This window comes from Melospiza melodia, chromosome 20, assembly GCF_035770615.1.
Source record: "Melospiza melodia melodia isolate bMelMel2 chromosome 20, bMelMel2.pri, whole genome shotgun sequence".
NCBI lineage: Eukaryota > Metazoa > Chordata > Aves > Passeriformes > Passerellidae > Melospiza > Melospiza melodia.
In genome coordinates this window covers 8247316-8265800 of record NC_086213.1, presented here as the reverse complement: position 1 = coordinate 8265800, position 18485 = coordinate 8247316, and the positions used below count along the sequence as shown (strand labels likewise).

The window sequence follows — 18485 nt, the reverse complement described above, 5'->3', positions numbered from 1 at the left end:
ACTTGCAAGGATTGTTGCAATCCAGGAACTGTAAACACAGATCAGTTAAACCTAAACAAGAATGGAAACGTCTTGAAGTCATTCAAGCATGCTGAAGAAAGAGGGGAAGAAGAAAGGGTAATAACATTAAGCAAGAGTCATCAATAACTAATATTAAGACAAATTAAACCATTCAGGTGCTGCCCTCTCCCTTTTGTGCAATGTTTGACAGTGAAATGCAACTCGCCCATTTTGCTGCCTTCATCACTTTACCCCTGCAGACTAAAAATGCATTCCCAGTAAGAGTTCTCAAAATAAAAAGCAAATCCTTTAAATGAAAATTTAAGTTTATTTTGAAATTTTAAAGTCATTTCTATCAATTTAGACACAGTTTGACATTATCAGATCATTTACAGTGATTCATGGATAAAAGATTTGGCTTTTACATTCAAATGTTAAATACTTCAAAATAGCTTTGTCTTGTTACTTCCAAACCAGAAACACTAAAGAGCATTTTATTTTGCCTTTCAACCATCTCTGTTAATTAACAGACTTTTGATATCTGCTGTAGTTGAAGGGGAACGTGCAAAACACCAAAGGAATTATTTTGTTTGAATGAAGTAAGTACCTTAATTATAGTTCCAGATTTAAGACTCATTCACTGTAGCATCAAAAGGCAGTGCTAAGAAAGACATGATTTATTTTTTAAAAATATATTTTCCTTAGGTAGACTGCAGAACCTGACTGAGTTAAAAGCCTCTTCATGAAGACAAAAAGGTCTTGCTATCCCATGTTAACATCATTCAGTCTTACAGTTCAGCAAGTTTTGTACAGTTTTCATAATTATTTTGGAAACTATTTAAAATTTCATCTCTATTCCTAACACAATCCTTGTATTAGTGTTAAACAACAAAATTCAATTTATCTACCAGACTTAATTGTGTTGATTTTATTGCTTACTATAGTTTATTTTCTTACTCTCTAGCACTAATTTGAAATTGGATAAACAAAAAACATTTGCAGGGAAGAGATTTGACCAATTTGCCTATTCTGGCAAGGAGGGTGTCCCTCAAAGCATGTGCACCATAATTAACTGTTCCAAAGTGAATTCCAGCCTGCTGCTCTCCAAGGACAGCCTCCCTAGCAAACATCTGAGAAGTTCAAAACTCCTCCAGTTTGTAAAAACACAAGCTCCAAAGCCCTGGGAAAAAAGCTTATACATTTTAGACCTGTACATTCTTGAGACTACAACAATATGCTGGCAAGGGGAATCTCTCAGGAAGGTACTCAAACAGCTCAGATTCCTTTGCACAGCCCTCAGCACAACAGGCTGCTGCAGCTGCCTTCAGTCAGCAAGCAGCACCATGGAAGATCTGGGACAACAGCAGGAGCTTTCTGCTAAAATCAAAATTTGGGGCAAGGGGGGAAGCACAGATTTCATTTTGTGAGAAGAAAATGCTTCTCAAATCTGGCACAAGAAATTTTGTCCCCCACCTTGTTTTTCACCGTGGATCTTTCACCATCACCTTTATTTTCTGATGGATCGGCAGCAGCAGTGTGCCAGGAATGCTCTTATTGCCTGATTCCAGAAGTCTGCTGCATTTCAAGAAGCACAGGCACATTCCCTGCTCAGTACACACAGCAGCAGGTGTGAAAGGTCTGTTAGATTACAATTCAGAATCCATATAAGAAACACAAATGCAATCTTAATCTTCCCTGCTGACAAAGTCTATTAACCTACTTAATCCACAGGAATGATGATATGTAGCTCAATTAAACAAGTGTATTCATAAGCCTTTACAGTATACAGAAAACTCAGTTCTGTCCCCTGATGCTGTTTTCAAGTTTGTTTTATTCACTCTTTTGGATGACTGTAAATAAGTGTTTCCACTATGGAAAATAAAGTTAGCACAGTACATTTTCATGACTGGGGAATGAATTTTTCTGAAGACACCTTCCAAAGGGCAAAAGCCTAGAAAAAACAATGTGAATGTTGAATGCAGTTCCATATAAAGTCCCTTGTAAAAATTAAAAAAATAACCAAAACAAAGAAAAAAGAAAAAAAAAATAGAGAAATAAAAAAGTAAAGGAAAAACTGCAAGGCCCAGGATGATTTTATTGCTTTTCTTCAGTTTTTTCCTTGGTCTCTTTCTTCTCAGATTCTTTGCTCTCTTCCTTTACAGAAAGCTCTTCTAGTTTTTCAGCAACTTTATCAGCACTATCATTTTTGTCTGTGCCTGCTAAAAGATTGGTTAGGAAAGGTATTACATACAAGCAGTAATGCATTGGACAAAAATAAAGATATTCTTCACTGACCACTGGAGTGACTCATTCCATTTCTTTTCCTCTGGCAATTACTTCAGATGTCAGATTTCAAGTAACACCACTCATATACATTAATCACTACACAGGGACTGAGGAATGTGTAGCATCTGGCCAGCTGTGCTGCTACCAATAAAGTATCCAGACAAACCCTTTGTTTCTTGGCATCTTAACAAAAAAACCAAAGTCAAGTTCCCCAGTTTGAAATTGGGGCATAGGAATTCCTGTGACTGGAAAACTCCAATCTAAATATCTTGAAGAATGCTGACTGCAGACCACTGGTAGTCTGTACTTAAGGAAGATAGAAATGTTTGTTTTATTTACATGGTGACATACCTCATCACAAAGGCAATTCTAAAGGGAGGTGCAATAATCTGTTAGACTTGTGAACAATCTCACACACACTAACAACTACGAAAAACATTAAATATTATACTTGCATGATTATACATTTGCAAAATTTGGGGAAGGGACCTGGAAGGAAGAAAGAGCACTGTGGTTGCAGTGTTCACAGCTCATTTGTTTACTATAAGCCATAAATATTTCCTTGACAGCCATTCCAAAGCAGCCATGTCCCAACAGCAACTGTAACAGCCTTCCACAGGAAGGAAGGCCATTGTCACTCCTGTCAGCTCTTACTCTTGCAGACAGAAAAGCACCTGAACTGAAGGCTGCAGTTCAGCACAGAGTGAGTCTGCTGGAACACAACACTCCAGGCTACTGGAACCACTCACACAGCTCAGAAATGACACCAAGTACACTGAGAGCACCTTACCTTTCTTTGCTGTCTTGCCTACTTCATTCCTGCACTCTTCAAATTTTGCCTTGAACTTCTGTGCATCTGTTTCAGTGAAGATAAAATATTTTTTCATTACTTTTACTGCCTCACAACACTGAGTACTTCTAATCTTGAAGAAAGATACCCTAGGGGAAGATTTGTGTAAACTAAATTTGTAGGGACTTATGAAGTAATCTAGTAAATCATACAAGATGCAAAATTCTTCAATCACATCTTTGTGCAAAAGCAATTCATCTTCTTCTGCATGTCTACTAAAGCAACTTAATTTGCAAAATATTCAAAATGTAATGCCAGCAGGAGTTGTTTTGTAGTTATTGCAACTCCCAGCTGTCTGTAGCCTAAAGGAATAGGAATATGATGTCAGAGACTGCTAATACAACTATATGCAAAAGCCTGAAGATTAGCTTTGAACTGCAATCCTTGCCAGCTGTGTTACACCTTAAGAGTCTTCCACAAGCTGACCATAACTGGGGGTTCTGAGCATCAGCAAAGGAAGGGAATACCTGTTTCAACAGGAAGATAATGCCTGTGTCACCAGCACAGCATTCAGACTCTGTACCTGAGGGCTACTCCTCACTGCAAGAGCCAGCAATGCATAATTTTCATTACATTCTGGTCTAAGTCACCACTCAATTCAACAACCATTGCAAGCAGCTGATCAAATCCCAACAATGTCTCTCTACACAAGTAATACAAGCAAAAAGGGCCTGGGCAAGGAGCTTCCTGACACCACAATGAGCAAGGCAGTACCAGCCTGGCATCCCGGGCTGGACTGGCTGACCACAGGAGGTCACTGTTGCCCACAGGAATTCTGAAGACACTTCCTAACCAGCCCAGGAAGGGTTGGTATCGATTCCTTTTCCAGCATCTCGAACAGCAGAGACACCTGAAGGACAAACCTGGGTCTGTTCACCTGACATCTGCTTAGTCAGTACTGCAAAGGGCAAACAGGAGGGAAGGACTATTCCCTCAAGACAGAACATTCAATAAGTTGAACAGCCTCTACCAGAAAGAGAGAAAGACTTCTTAGATATTAGCAAATAGTTGCCCCTCACTTCCTACTTGATCATGAAGCAAACACTAAGCAGGTGGACCAGAAAGGTTTATTTGGCTAAACAAAATTACATTGGAGACTTAAGGAAAAGGGCAAGATATACCAAGTTCTTTCCTGATGTAGTCCAATCCATCAAACTTTAAAATACTTAACCACTTTTATTATTCATTGAGTATGTAAGGAGAAAAGGAGGCTACCACACTAAACTTGTGTGGCAAACTGTAAAGCAAGAAATGCAACACTTTCTCATTTTGCTCCTTTAAAAAAAAAAATCCAACCCAACAACAAAACAATACAACATAAAGCCCCTCTGCCTCCAAACACTTCTTTGATTTAATCCTAGCTGATCCATTATTAGAGTTACTTTTCTGGTACTCACTGTAGTCACTCCAGAAAAGCCCACCAACTAGTATGATGGGCCTGACTTCCACTTTTCACTGAGGGTTCCATTTAATCAAAACAAAAGATACTACATACTTCATTAAAAAAAGAAAAACCAACCCAGATATTCTGCTAATGCAGATGGGCCAGAAATATCAGGTCAGGATTTCCTTGTTTCTAATGCAAAAATCTAATCTTAACTACAACTGAGAACAGGAATTACATGAAAGCAAGCTGTATGTGAGTCTCTTAACTGCCTGTAGTTTTATTCTAATTGGCACAGCACTTACATGAAATGGCTTAGGTTAAGAAAGTGCCTAGGGCAGAAAATGTACAAATATTACTGCAGACCTAATTACTGCACTGTTTGTCAACAGATAAGGTTAAGTGATGAACAGACTTCTCTCAGATAAAGAATGAATTAGCTAACCCTACCATGCAGGGGTGAGATACAGCACATTTCCAGCAATGGTTTAGAGCAGCATTTAGACAAGCAGGGAAACAGAACAGGTTCCAGTCAGTGTCAGCTCAGGGGCAGTCACTCACTCTCTGCGTTTAGGAACCGGATTGCCAGAAGCTCGGGCTTGGGGCACTCGTCTGCGAAGTCAGCGTGTGTGTTCCACACCCACGCCCTGTCGCTCCCCGCGTTGGGCTTCAGCTCCATCAGGGGTGTGACTGAAACAAAAGCATTCCAAGATGTACAGAGCACAACAGCCTCCATAAATCTCAGTGAAAACAGGCTGTGATGGTTACATAAAGCACTTGACACTATTACCAGTTAGATTGTGCCTGGGCCAGTCTGACCCTCGCTGCTGGGCCAAAGGCAGCAACTGCGGTGTATCACCCCAGAGATACCTCGGCTTGCTGGTGGTTGCAGCTGGGCACTGAACAAGTCCAGGCTTGTTAGGAACCCCGTTTACCTCAGGAGGAATGGATTCAGGCGATGGTGAAGAGAAAAAGGAGAGGATTCTGCTGGAGGGTTTAATGTCCAGAGGTTTATTCCATGGTTACAGAGGTCTGAACGAGAGCAACTGCTCCAACAGAACCACTGGCCACATGGTCTGATCACCTTTTTAAGCTCAGGGACAGGGGGAGGGGAGGTACAGGTGAGCACCAAGCAGGTGAGAGGGGCAGGGTCTCAGGGGAAGATGACACCCAGACAGGCCAATGACCCCTGGGCTGAGGGGCATCCTTTGAACTTGACCAACCACAGGACGCCTTGCTGGAATGTTAAGCCTGATTGACAGTACTCACTCAGCAAGGGGGCAAGGGGGAAGGGAGAGAGGTATAGGCACACCTGGGAGGTGACCTGGAAGTCTAAAACAGGACATTACAACACACCGCAACATGACACAGAATTACTCTGGGATGAATACAAGACAGTGATGTTCATATATATTTTTCCTTACATTGTCAAATAAAATTATGCAAAGCCATTACTGTTTGAGAGGATGCTGGATTCACTGCTGTTAGGAAAAAGAGTTGGATGCAATTTTTGGTTAAAACAGATGATTGTGATACTAAGAGATGAAGGCACTGAGCACAGCTCTGCAGTACAGACAAATGATTTACAAGGAAAAGGTATCCAGACAAACAACACTCATTCTTCTTCTACCAAAATTCATTTTAAAAAGCATTTTTCCTTCCATTAGTCATCAGGTTAATTACCACTCCCATCAGTTTAAAGCTGTACTACAAGATATTACAGGATTCTGTGGTGCTGCAAAGTGTACACATTGCCTTTTCAACCAATTTGCTCCCTCCCAGTAAATGGGGCCCTGTCCCTCCAAGACACTACAATTACCTCACCTGACTGACTGGAGAAGTTGAAATGTTACTTCCCACAGTACTTTAAGACTTTTTACATTACAGACATGCAAAGTCTAAGAAGGGCTTTTTTCTCCTTGGGCTCTGTCTAGTTCAGGAAAATCTGAAGAGTCTACTCCCTTCCCTGCATTTTTAACATCTAGAGATCAAACTACATTTTGCTCCATTTAATGCTTTGCAAAAATGAAGAGAGTTCTTTTGTCTGACTGTGAGTCAGCATAAATTCAATAAACAAAACTATACGGAGAGCAGCTTTTCCAGGAAAAAACACCTAAACAACTTTTGACATGAATACTATAAATTCACCAATTCTGTTTTCCTATGTGCAACATTTATATCCCTAAACAAAAGGTTTATTCCTGCTGGTTGGTGGCATTATTGAGGTTGGCATTAAGCTATTTCTTATTTCAAATTATCTAAATGTAGTTTATTTCCACAGAACACTATAGATTCCTCATAGAAACATCTGAGTATCAGCAAAGCAAGCAAAGTATCACAAACTGGTCTACTTGTTGCAAGTTGTGCTGACTTTCAAGTCTGTCTTGCTCTTTAATGTTTTTTTTCAATTCAAAGAAGATTCTTTTTTGAATGAGTCAGCCCAATATAACACATTCATTTCAGTTTATTTCACAAGCAGACAAAGGCAGACTCAGATTTGCTTAGCACCTCAGTCTCTGTTTTCTGATGGTTAAGGATTAGTTTTGGAAATTCAGACATTTAGGTCAAAGTAGTAAATTATTACATCATTGGTTCTCTCACTCTGACAAAAGTGAGCTAGTATACATTTAATTCTTATTTTGAGCAGTATTAAGGCCTACATATTCTACACTTTATTAATCATTAAAATAAAGTACACACACACACACTGGACGCAACCACATAATGCCTGTCTATCACAGTTAAATTTTGAAGTCACTTTTGTTAGTCTTACAGCACTATCAGACTCTTAAAGAAAAAACCTCCAGCTTCCTTCCATTAATAAAAATAACCCCTCATGGTTTTTGATGCCTGAAGCCTTGTATGAAGAGCAAGAAGAGCAAGAAACAACCATACTTCAATTCCACAAGCTTATTTTTTAAATCAAGAATAATTATAGAAATGTACAACATACTGTAATGGTTTGCACAGATTTTTAGGGTTTTATCCCTCCTCATGAGGAGGCGAATGGTTCCCTTCTCCTTGTGCTTGAGGAGTTTCACATCACCAGTTCCCCTCTCTTTCCACTCTGGAAGGTCATTCTCTGATGCAAACCTGAAGAGCTTCGCTCGCCTGGGAGAACAGAAAATGTAATTAGTCTGCAGGTATTAAAATATCACACCTGACCAAAGAGCACAGCTCTTTCTAAAAGCCACACACAAGAAGGAAACAATTCCTTAATAAGATCCCCTGTTCTGCTTCAATATACACATTCAGAAACTGATATGATGAATTAAAACCTAACAATAAAATATTAGGAATTATGTATTAATTGTACTAAAATTCAACAGGTTCTGGACACTCTTAGGGGATGATAAACATATTTGGTGTAGGCAAACTTTTAATGTCAGGTAACTAATTAACAGGTTTTTCCATAGCCAGAGTTCACCACACTACCTGTCAGAAACTGACCATCACTTCAGTTATTATCAGAACCCATACAAGGAGAACTGAAATCTCTCTTCCAGATGTGGAAAACCATTCTGTGATTAAACAAGCAAAAGCATAATTTTTAAAATCTATTTCAAGCCAGCACATCAGGGATCAAATTCAAAATCCTTAAGCCCTAAGAGTACATTTTTCTTCAGGCAGATCAAGCCATCCTGATTTGACAATAAGCACAATCTAAGGATAAACTGTGTTGAAGACAACAGACAGGAACTGCCACAAATGCCCCAATACTGCAGCTGTTGCTTTTATTATTTCAGCATGTTGTACATCACCCTTTACCCAGGGATGCACGGCAGCAACACCACATGCATCTCATTTCCTTCCTCCCAAGACACTTGCTTCACATTCTGTGATCACAATTTCAATAATTATTAAGTTGTTGTCTTCTTTCATGCAAACAATGCTAAAGCCAGATTCACATTATCAGCTCTCTTCTGTGGTTCCAGACTTCATTTTCTTGGGGCAACATCAATGACCCCCCACTCAATCTCTGCCATCACATGCAGACCAACCAAGGCAGCCTTCACACAGAGATTGCAGCAAGTTCTGCAGTTTTTGAACATGAACATGCAGATAATAGTGAAAAGTATTCTACTCACATCTTAAAGAGCTCTTCCTCATCCTCCTCCAGAGTTTTTATTTCTTGCTCTGGAAGGGAAACTATGGGCTCAAACTGAGGATCATGGTTAGAGTCATCTGCATTCTCAGCAGAAGTATCATGATCCTCGTGTGCCTCCTGAGGAGAAAAAAAGAAAACACAAACTTGCTATGTACCCCACCCATGAAGTACTCACATCTGTGTTTAAAACTTTTCAGCAAATAGATCTTAATAACTGTAATATCCCATAAAATAAAGAAATATGATTGTACCTGAAAACAAATGACTTCCAAGTCAACATACAGGCACACTAAGAAACAAAAAGGTGCTCATGCAGTGCTGGGTGTTTTAATCCTACCACTCATGAATTGTGCAGAGGCTTGGCCTTGGATTAATAGCTCTGGGTTATGGAAAAAAACTTCATCAACAGTTTTTCCTATGTAATGTGTTTTATGCTACTAACACCCTACTATTTCTGAGTGCCTAATGACCCATTGTTAATGGGAAAATTAGAAAAAACTCCACACAACATCCACCTAACCCAGCTTAAGGGACATATTGCCTCCCGAGTTCACCATTCTGTCTTATGTATTAGAATCACCCACAGTCAACACAAACAAAGATTCTTTGAGGCACAGCTGTAATAGTCAGAAAGTAATTTAGGTTTCTTGCTTTTAGACTCCTCAAGGAACTTTAGGTTACAGATAAATAGCCAAAATAATTCTTCCTATTTAAGTTGCTTAGGAATCTGTCAGAGCATTCATTAGGCCTAAGAATGGTTTTTTACTACCGTGATTAGCAGGTAAACGATAAACATCTCTAGTACTTCATACATAAGGACTGCTAAGCACTCGGAACACAAGCCTGGGAGGGAGATTCATATGCAAGTTTAACAAAGCCACAGAACAGCTATCTCAGGTCTAGGGAAATGATTTGTGTTTGGGGATTTTTGGTGTTGCTGAAGCAACAGAAAGGAAAATCAGTCTTCACATACAATAGAAAAAAGAGGGGGCCAAGGGAAAATTAAGTAGAAAATTGCGCAAAATAAAATCTAGTTGTGTCAACAACGTCACACAAGCTATCGCCAATATTATATCCCCAGCGTTCCAGCAAAAAAAGCGAGAAAGGAATTACGTCACATCTGTTTCAAAAAAACAAAAAAAGGAAATGTTAGCCAAACTTTTATACATTGTATCCATGTGTGCAAGTAGCACATCCCGCATGGTCATTCATCACGCCTTCTGCGCCTGAGCAATAATCACACAGACCATGAGAAAAGCACAATCGCAGCAGGCACAGAGGACGCGATCCCGTTATCCCGACACGATCCCGCCCTGCCGCGACAGAAGCACGTGAGCAACTGGTGCGGCACGAGGGGCCGGCCCGGGCCCGGGGAGGGCCGGAAAGAGGGGGAGAAGAAAGGAGGGAAAGGAGAAGGACTACCCGAAAGATCCCGGCTCGCCCGGGCTCCCTCGTGCCGCGGAACGGCCAAGGCGGGTGCAGGGCCCGGCCCGAGCGGCCACGCGTGCCCGGAGCGGCCGCAAAGCCCAGGCCCGGCGGGCGCGGCCGCTCCAGCCCCCAGCGAGGCCCAGCGTCCGTCCCCCACCCGGGCCCTGCCCGACCTCGGCTCCCCCCGCCCGGGCCCCACCTGTTTCCGTTACTCTCCCACCCCGGCCCTCGGTGCCGCCCTCGCCCCCGCGCCGTTCCCGGCCCGGCCGCCGGCCCGCGGCCGCCCCTCACCGCCGTGTCCGCCATGGGCCCGCTCGCCGCGCTCCGCTCGCCGCTTCCTGCCGCGCGCCCCGCCCGCCTCTACCTCATTCCCGCAGCCCGCGCCGCGCCGCCGCAAGGCCCGATGGGAAACGCCCGCTCCCCCTCAGCCCCGCCCCCGGCGCGGGCAGAGCGCCGCCCGCCCCGGCCCCGTCACACCGATCCCCCCGTGGGTCCTCGGAACCGGTCCCGATACCGGCCCTGTCACCGACCCCCGGTACCGGCCGCCGGCGCGGCCCCTCCGCCCCCGAGAAGCGTTTTTGTTGTCCCGTTTCCCAGGCGCTTTTCCCATCACCCCCCGCGCCATGGCGGCGACCGCCCGCGTCCCGGCCCAAGATGGCGCCCGCGTGAGGGAAGGGGTGATGTGTGAGCTGCTCATTTTGGTGTGTTTAAGGGCCGCGGGTGCTTTCGGGCGCGAGGAGCGGTAGCGCTGAGGGGCAGCGCTTAAAAAACAACCAGATCGTTCCTTTGCCGTCATTCTCATCGCAGCGGCCCGTCCGTGAGGGTACGGCCCCGCCCCGGGAGGTGTGCGGGGTGGCTGAGGGGTGGCGGGACCATGGCGGAGGAAGGCGAGCGCTGCGACCCCGACCGCGACCCGGCTCCAGTGGCGGAGGCTGGAGATGGGACAGAGCCGGACAGCCAGGCCGGGGAAGACCCCGCGGAGGGCCCCGACGTGTACAGATACATTAAGGGAGACTTGTTCACCTCCGAGATTTATAAAGTAGAGATACAGAACCTGCCCAAATACATCGGGTTTAACGATGTGAAAAAGTTCCTTGCCAAGTACGGGCTCAACCCTCACAAGATAAAACTCTTCGGGAAGCAGACGTTCGCCTTCGTGACGTTCAAGAGCGAGGAGGAGCGGGACAAGGCCATGCGGGTGCTGCACGGCGCGCTCTGGAAGAGCCGCCACCTCAGCGTGCGCCTGGCCAAGCCCAAGGCCGACCCCATCGCCAAGAAGAGGAAGCAAGAGGAGGATTCGGAGCAGGGAGAGGCGAAGCGTCCGGCTCCCTGCGGAGAGGAGCCCCTGAGCAAGCGGATCGCGGACGTGGTGACCCCGCTGTGGAACGTGCCCTACGAGGCGCAGCTGGCCCAGAAGAAGCAGGAGTGCGAACAAGTGCTGCAGAAGCTGACAAAGTAATTCCTGTTTGTAACGTAATGTGCACAAGACTTGGCCTTGTGATGGGATATAGCTAAATTCACATCAATTGATACCTCTAAACTGAAGTGAGTTAGAGGTAGGTCAAAACTGTCAAAGTAATTAAAACATAATCTGCGATGCTACAGCTTAAAAGCTGTTCCATCTGACAAAACTTGCTATTGATGTTCTTTGTCCCCTTCAAAAAATTGCTTAGCGAAGGGAAATTGGTTTTAAAGTCTGTTGTTCCATAAGCAGAAGGATGTTTGTGCCCGTAAAAAAATGGCATTGTCACACGGTGTAAGAGAGAATCGGTCTGTAGAGATGGCAAATTACTACTAGGTTTTTCTCTTTTAAAATCCCCTCAAAATTTTATGCCTGGTCTTTGAAGATCAAAGTATCACTTCTGTCTCTTGCTGTCGACAAAACTGTCATTAATTATCATGCATGGTAAATCCAGTACATAACCACAATGTAACCAGTACATTTAACCCTTACTTTTTCAGGTTACAGCTCTTACCAAGTTGGAGAGAGTTTGCCTGTTAAAAAAACCTGGAAGAAACACTCTTCCATGTGATAATGTGGTTCTTTTTTGTGCCCTTTACAGAAAAGAAGTATTGTGCAACTCTTGACCTCAATATTTCTAAATGTGTGCTTTACATTTTTTTGTTTCTAATTTCGGCAGGGAAATAGGAAATAACAACAGAGCTTTATTACCCTGGTTGTTCCTGCAGAAGCAGAAGTTTAATAAATTATGTTGCCCAGTGGAGGGAGTGAAAGCATCACCCTTGCAGGTAATGTAATCTCAGGTAAAGTGTGGAACAGGGTTAATGAGCTGAGGGTTATGTTCATTCATTATTTGGTTTTGAGAAGACACTGGACAAACTGAGTATTTGACTTAGTCTTGTAATAAATTATGAATTTTTGTTGTGTTTCATGTAAATACTGTGTGGAAATATTAACAGGAAGCAGGGAAATTGATAACTGGGTATATAACTTTAAAATGAATATGCTGTCTTTGCAAGCCTCTGTCGTGAGCTAATGCATTCCTCAACAGAGGCAATGTTTTGCTTTTTAAATAACAAGATTTACAAATACCTTTTCTTTATTACTGTTAGTTCACACACATCAAAATCCATCAGTATTGTCCATATGAGCTCAATGTCCTGTGTCCATTTGCAAATGCATTTAACCACATGGGATTCTTTCCAGGAGCAACTTGGCATGTACAAATAAATGCTGTGTAAATATCTTACATAACTTTATTTTAAATCTAGACCGAATATCGCAACAAATGTGAGTTCTTGATTGGGATTGGTGTAAATCAAGAAGACAAAACTGTGGGTTGTCGTCTTGGCAAATATAAGGGTGGTACATGTGCTGTAGTGGAGCCATTTGATACTATTCACATTCCTGCTATTGCCAAAAAAGTAGTAAAAGCTTTCCAAGACTACATAAGGTGAGCATAAGTAAAATGAGTTATCCATAAAGGTGTTGATATCTTAATCAAAAATATTTATAAATTTAATTTGTGTTTGTTCTGAGCTTTGAGATCTAAGATGTACCAGTCTCACATTTTTAGCAATTCTTTGTTTCTGCCTTGTGCCTGCACCATGGGGACTTTTGCCCTTGCTCCTGCTCACTGCTCAGAGCTGTGGTCAGGTACCAGCTGAACCCAGCTTCACTGCAAGCAAGGGGATGTGTAAGTCTGCAGGAAAAGTGTGTGTTAACTGCAGTAAAAGTGTGTGTTAACTGCAGGAAAAGTGTGTGTTACTGCACTAAAAGTGTGTGTTACTCAGGAGCTTCTTCCACTAACTGTAAAGAAGCACTCAGAAAAACACTTCTGAAGGGAGGAATGAATTAACCAAGGTCCATTGTTTTCTGGGATGAGAATCATCATCCTGCAGAAAGGAATAATCCAAAAGCTGCACATTTAAATAAGAGTACTTTTTTAGAAAAAAGGATGCATTCTCTAAAAAGCAGTTAAATGCACAAAAATGGAACCTCAGAAGAATCATGAAGATGGAAGATTTGAACTTGGTGTGAAGCAGAGAAGCTAATGAAAGCATTCTAAAAAGTTATGTCATTCTCTGAATGCAGTGAGAAGCTGCCTCTTGTCTCTGTAATTTTGCATGGGTTAAAATGGGCAAGAGGATTGTGTGAAGGAGGGACGGGTTATTTTGCTTTAGGAGCTACTGTCCATCAGTCTTTCTTAGTTGGAAGTAATTTCTTGTTTGACAAATGAATGTACTCTCTTTTTGTACTCAGCATTTTTTCCATCACTTCTTTTGATTCAATGAATTATTGAATGAACTGTTTAATGTTAGACAAAGAGAGAATTGTCAGTGTGAGTGACCGAGCTCGTGCCCTTTGCAGGTGCACTCCTTACTCGGTGTACAGCCCCGAGACCTACGAGGGGCACTGGAAGCAGCTCACGGTGCGCACCAGCCGCCGCGGCCACATCATGGCCATTGCTTACTTCAACCCTCAGGTACTGCACTGATGGGGAATGGGCAGCCCAGGCTCAGCTTTAGAACTGCTTAAGCTGGATTTTATGAATTGTGCATGCAAAACTGAAATAGAAGAATTACTTGGTGTGGTTTAGCTTGCTAAGTTGCTCTAATTCTATTTAGACTAATCTGATACATGGAAATGAACAAGTAATATTCTTATGTAAAGCATACACTAAATTTTATCTTGAAGTCACTAAAATAATTATTGTCCCTTCTTTCACATGAAAACTTTAGAAATTGAGTAAAGAAGAGCTAGCTGACCTGAAAATCTCTCTGGCAAAATACTTCACAGAAGGGATGGGAAAGAGCAGTGGTGTTACTTCCCTATACTTTGTGGAGGAAGGACAGAGGTGAGCGGGTTGACTTTGCTTTGGGGGATTTTGGTGGTGGCTGGATTTTTGGTGTTTGCAAATTTCATAGCATTGTTTGTCTACTTCATAGAAGTAGCAGCAGTTGTTACTAATTTAAGTTACTCACCTTTGCCACAAGAGACTCCTGAAATTTCCCATTCTCTGGGTAAAGGCAGCAAGAGTTTCAGTGGGTGAACCCACTGGCCATTGCTGTCTGTCAAGCTATAGAAGTGTTTACTGCAGTAGATGAATGTTTGTTGTTATCAAGTAACTTCTTCCCTATTGCTGTGAATTTTTCAATCTCCCATACTCCATGGAGCACAAGGCTCACACATAATCATCTAGAGATGGTGGAGGTCCTTGCACACTCTGAGACATTAATGGCCAAGGAGAGTCTCCAAGAGCAGATGATAAATGGCACTGCTTAGGGTGTAGCACTGCAGGTTTTAGGATGATTACAGCTTTGGTAACGATTGTAGCAAACATGTTTGTTTTCTTTTTTTGGTTTTGATTCCTCCTCTATTTTTGTCTCCCCATTCCTCCCCTACCCCCAGGAAATCTCCCAATCTAGAAGATTTGCCTTTGGAGCATGTGGCTGGTGATAAGTACATATATGAAGAACTCCTTGGCCTAAAATTTAGAATTTCTCCTCATGCATTTTTTCAAGTAAGGATGATGTGAAGCTGTTCATTTAACTGGATCTGCATGAATGCTCTGGAGCTTGACTAATGCTGTGGAACAAGATGTTTCATACCTAGAAATTTAACCTTTTATATACTTGGTGTGATTAAATAGCAGTGTTGTGTTTGGCTGTAAAAGCAGTGAATGACTGTAAGCTTGATGGGAGCACACCTTGAAGACAACTTTTTCTATTTACTTGTTCATTACAATTTTCCTTCTGTTTCATGGCAGCCTTTTGTAACTCTGAACATGCAGTAATACAGTTCAAGAATCTTGTATAACTAATCTCTGTTTGCTTTTCCAAAACTTATTTCTGCCCTTTCAACACTTTAGAATGTGTTTTTAACTTATAATGATTTGTTTATTAGAATCAAGGAAACGTGCTTTACTGAGACTCATTAAAACATATTTACTGTTTATGAAGAAGTAGATCTATTGGAACCTTAATTTCCCAGGTGAACACCCAAGCTGCAGAAGTGTTGTACACTGCCATTGGGGAGTGGGCACAACTGAGCCAGGAGAGCACCGTGCTGGACATCTGCTGTGGGACAGGAACCATTGGGATTTCCTTAGCAAAGGTTGGCAATTTCTCTTCCTGGATAGAAGTTACTTTTTACTCGTTTTTTAACTACGGCTAGAAGGGAAGAAAATACCTAATGTATGTGAAATGCAACAGATTATATCTCAATTTTTTAAATTAATTTGTAATTGAGCTGCTTGCAGCTGCTTTACCACATCCTTATGAAAGCTCAACCTTATGTTGAGCAGGCTGGGTAGGAGTTAAAGTCCTTGTTAAGTGCTGATGTTATGAAAAATGGTTAAATTCACACATACAGACCACAGAGGGAACTTTTTCCTTTGCTTCTGCAGAGAGTGAAGAAGGTCATTGGAATTGAGCTCTGTCAGGAAGCTGTGCAGGATGCCAAAGCAAATGCCCAGATTAATGGTGAGTGACGCTGAAATGCTGAAGCCTTTGTTTGGTAAGGAGTAGGTGCAGCCAGTTCTTTACCTTATCTAAGCAGCCTGGAATTACATGTTGTTGATAGTGATCTTGTCCCGTTTAAACACTTAATCACTCTTGAAAACAAACACCTTGTTAGCCCATGAGATCAATTTTCCAGTTGAACAGCTTTTTTTTTAAATTGAAAAGTAAAACATTAATTTCAGTGTAAAAATGAGATGAAACCACAGCTACCCTCCTAAAGAAAACATTACATAGCTGGTGTTTGTGGGCTTTTGCTTTAGTCCAGACAGTGGAAGATGCTCAAATTACTGTTGTTTGAATGGTCTGAAGTTAACAGTGATTGTTTAAATTACAGTGGGTACACAAAACAGTTTGAAGTTTCTGAGGCATCAAAACTTAATATCCAAGGTAAAGAACTGAACCCTGCTTCGACTAGACAAGTACACTGATAACATCTTTTCTTTTTCTTACAGAACTGAGTAATATTGAATTTTACTGTGGGAAGGCAGAAGATATTGTTCCTTCCCTGATGAACGTTTTAGCTCCTCAGAACCTGATCACGATTGTAGATCCACCACGGGCAGGGCTGCGTAAGTTCACAGGGGTTTAAGGCAAAGAAAACACCATTGGGATAAATGAAATGGAAGCTTCAGGTATAGCTTGGAGCAACATTGCAGTTTTGTGCACGCTGTTCATAACCTGGCATTTTTCTGTGGGGCTCTTGCTGCACACAGAACCACTAAACAGCTGTTGTGGTTTTGATCATCTAGATTCCAAGGTAATTCTTGCCCTGAGAAGAGCTGAACATCTAAAGAAGCTCATCTATGTCTCCTGCAATCCCAGAGCTGCAATGAATAACTTTGTGGAGTGAGTGTTTCTTTCATTGAATTGACTTACTAAATGTGGTAAGAAGAAAACAATGTTTTTTGGGGAAGGGGTACCATTGCTAGATTTTTATTTGCAAGCCATGTTCCTTGAGGCTCACCTTTCGCCAGACACAGCTTGGAGCTGCAGCAGCTGGCTGGGAATGGCACTGCCCAATACACAAGTCATAATGGAAATACTGGTGGTAGTGAATAAGCCTAGCATGGAATTGAGGCTCAGGGAAGGAAAACCTCTCAGAGAAGAGCAGCAGGGATGAGCAGTGCACTAAAATATTAATTCATTTCTCCCTGCTCTTGTTTCCCTTCCCCATCAAGCCTGTGCCGGGCCCCTTCCAACAGGGTGAAAGGAGCCTCGTTCCGGCCCGTGCGAGCCATGGCTGTGGATCTGTTCCCTCAGACCAGGCACTGTGAGCTGCTCATCTTCTTTGAGAGGGTGGAATACGCCAATGGCAGCTCTGCAGCAGCAGCACCTGCTGCCAGTGAGACCCCAGCAGCAGCCTGTGGCACCGAGGGCATGGATGGCACCAGCCCAGCCAGCGAGGGGAGCCAGGCAGCTGCTGGCCATGGGGACTGCAGTCCAAGAGAGGGCTCACCGTAACTCCTCAGAGACTTCATAGAAACTACTTTTGCTTTTTAACTGCATCAGTAACATAACTTCTGTAACATGCAGGTAATAAATCTCTGTACAGAGTAATTGCAAGGCTTCCAACTTATTTCATCATCCTAATTTGAATTAAGTTTCATTATCATCGACTCTCAGAAGGGTTTGTGTTGAAAGGGACCTTAATGATTATCTGATAACCACCCCTTTGCCATGAGCAGGGACACCTTCCACTCAGCCAGGCTGCTCAGAGCCCCATCCAGCCTGGTCTGGAACGCTTCCAGGGACAGGATGTTACATCATACAATTAGCCCAAATCCTGCTTTTCCCTTCCTGCCTAGATACATACATACATTTATATAAAGACCCCCAATTCCCAGAGCAGGTCATCTTGCTTACAGGGACCTGGACCTACCTGTCAGTATTTCATCATGCTCTGACCCCTGTCAAAACTGTGCTGTGTTTTTTCAGTATGCAAGTTAAGATTAACCTTTTCAAAAATAATTTAATTGCTAAATATTAGGAAGTAACAAACTCAGTCTAATAAAAATGCTACACTTGCCACAACTGAAGTCAGTCTTGCTCTCAGACTGTAGCAAGACAAAGGCTGCAAGTTTCCTACAGCATACTGCTAAAGCTGAGAGGACTTTGCTCAAGGCAGGTCCTCACCACTGAAATCTGACAGCCAGAACTGAACTGGGCCAACAGCAGCATCTTACCCTGCACTGCCAGTGCAGCTGAGCTCCAGCAGATGCTCCAGTCAGCACTCACTGCAGCCAGAGGCTGAGCAGCCATTGAAGGACTGTGATCCACGCTGCAGAACACACAGCAACACTGCTGGAAGGAGCGACCACCTTCAATCTCAACTTATTTCTAATAGGCCATATTAAATGTATAACAGCAACAAAAGAATTCTACTACAGCCCATGGCTGTGCTGATACCACACCTTTGCAGCGTTTGGTACCTGCAGCCAACAGGT

At 42.7% G+C, this 18485-nt stretch overlaps 2 protein-coding genes and 1 non-coding gene across 3 annotated transcripts; 1 reads left to right on the top strand and 2 right to left on the bottom strand.

The window, feature by feature from the left end:
- Positions 1-308: 308 nt before the first annotated feature.
- On the bottom strand, positions 309-10408 carry RANBP1 (RAN binding protein 1). Its single transcript, XM_063173482.1, has 6 exons — positions 10348-10408; positions 8609-8745; positions 7474-7631; positions 5082-5210; positions 3077-3142; positions 309-2219 (listed from the first exon to the last, which is right to left on the bottom strand). Exons 1-6 carry the CDS (start codon positions 10360-10362, stop codon positions 2095-2097), a joined length of 630 nt encoding a protein of 209 aa, XP_063029552.1. The 5' UTR covers positions 10363-10408; the 3' UTR covers positions 309-2094.
- On the bottom strand, positions 2868-2999 carry LOC134427598 (small nucleolar RNA SNORA77). Its single transcript, XR_010030205.1, has one exon. It is a non-coding gene; the product is annotated as a small nucleolar RNA SNORA77 (small nucleolar RNA).
- A 134-nt stretch (positions 10409-10542) lies between the features above and the next one.
- On the top strand, positions 10543-17592 carry TRMT2A (tRNA methyltransferase 2 homolog A). Its single transcript, XM_063173481.1, has 11 exons — positions 10543-11511; positions 12198-12306; positions 12790-12971; positions 13889-14003; positions 14260-14375; positions 14930-15041; positions 15512-15634; positions 15927-16002; positions 16494-16610; positions 16791-16887; positions 17220-17592. The coding sequence occupies exons 1-11, from the start codon at positions 10931-10933 to the stop codon at positions 17500-17502; spliced, it is 1911 nt and encodes a 636-aa protein (XP_063029551.1). The 5' UTR covers positions 10543-10930; the 3' UTR covers positions 17503-17592.
- Positions 17593-18485: the final 893 nt, after the last annotated feature.

Excerpts from the sequence above, each read along its gene's own strand:
- RANBP1 (XM_063173482.1), bottom strand. Across the intron at positions 7,632-8,608 it reads GAGGAAGAGCTCTTTAAGAT|GCGAGCGAAGCTCTTCAGGT; the intron begins GTGAGTAGAATA and ends CTGTTCTCCCAG. Across the intron at positions 3,143-5,081 it reads CCGGTTCCTAAACGCAGAGA|ATGCACAGAAGTTCAAGGCA; the intron begins GTGAGTGACTGC and ends TCACTGAAACAG.
- TRMT2A (XM_063173481.1), top strand. The coding sequence starts at position 10,931 with ATGGCGGAGGAAGGCGAGCGCTGCGACCCCGACCGCGACCCGGCTCCA. Across the intron at positions 12,972-13,888 it reads GCTTTCCAAGACTACATAAG|GTGCACTCCTTACTCGGTGT; the intron begins GTGAGCATAAGT and ends TGCCCTTTGCAG. Across the intron at positions 16,003-16,493 it reads AGCAAATGCCCAGATTAATG|AACTGAGTAATATTGAATTT; the intron begins GTGAGTGACGCT and ends TTTTTCTTACAG.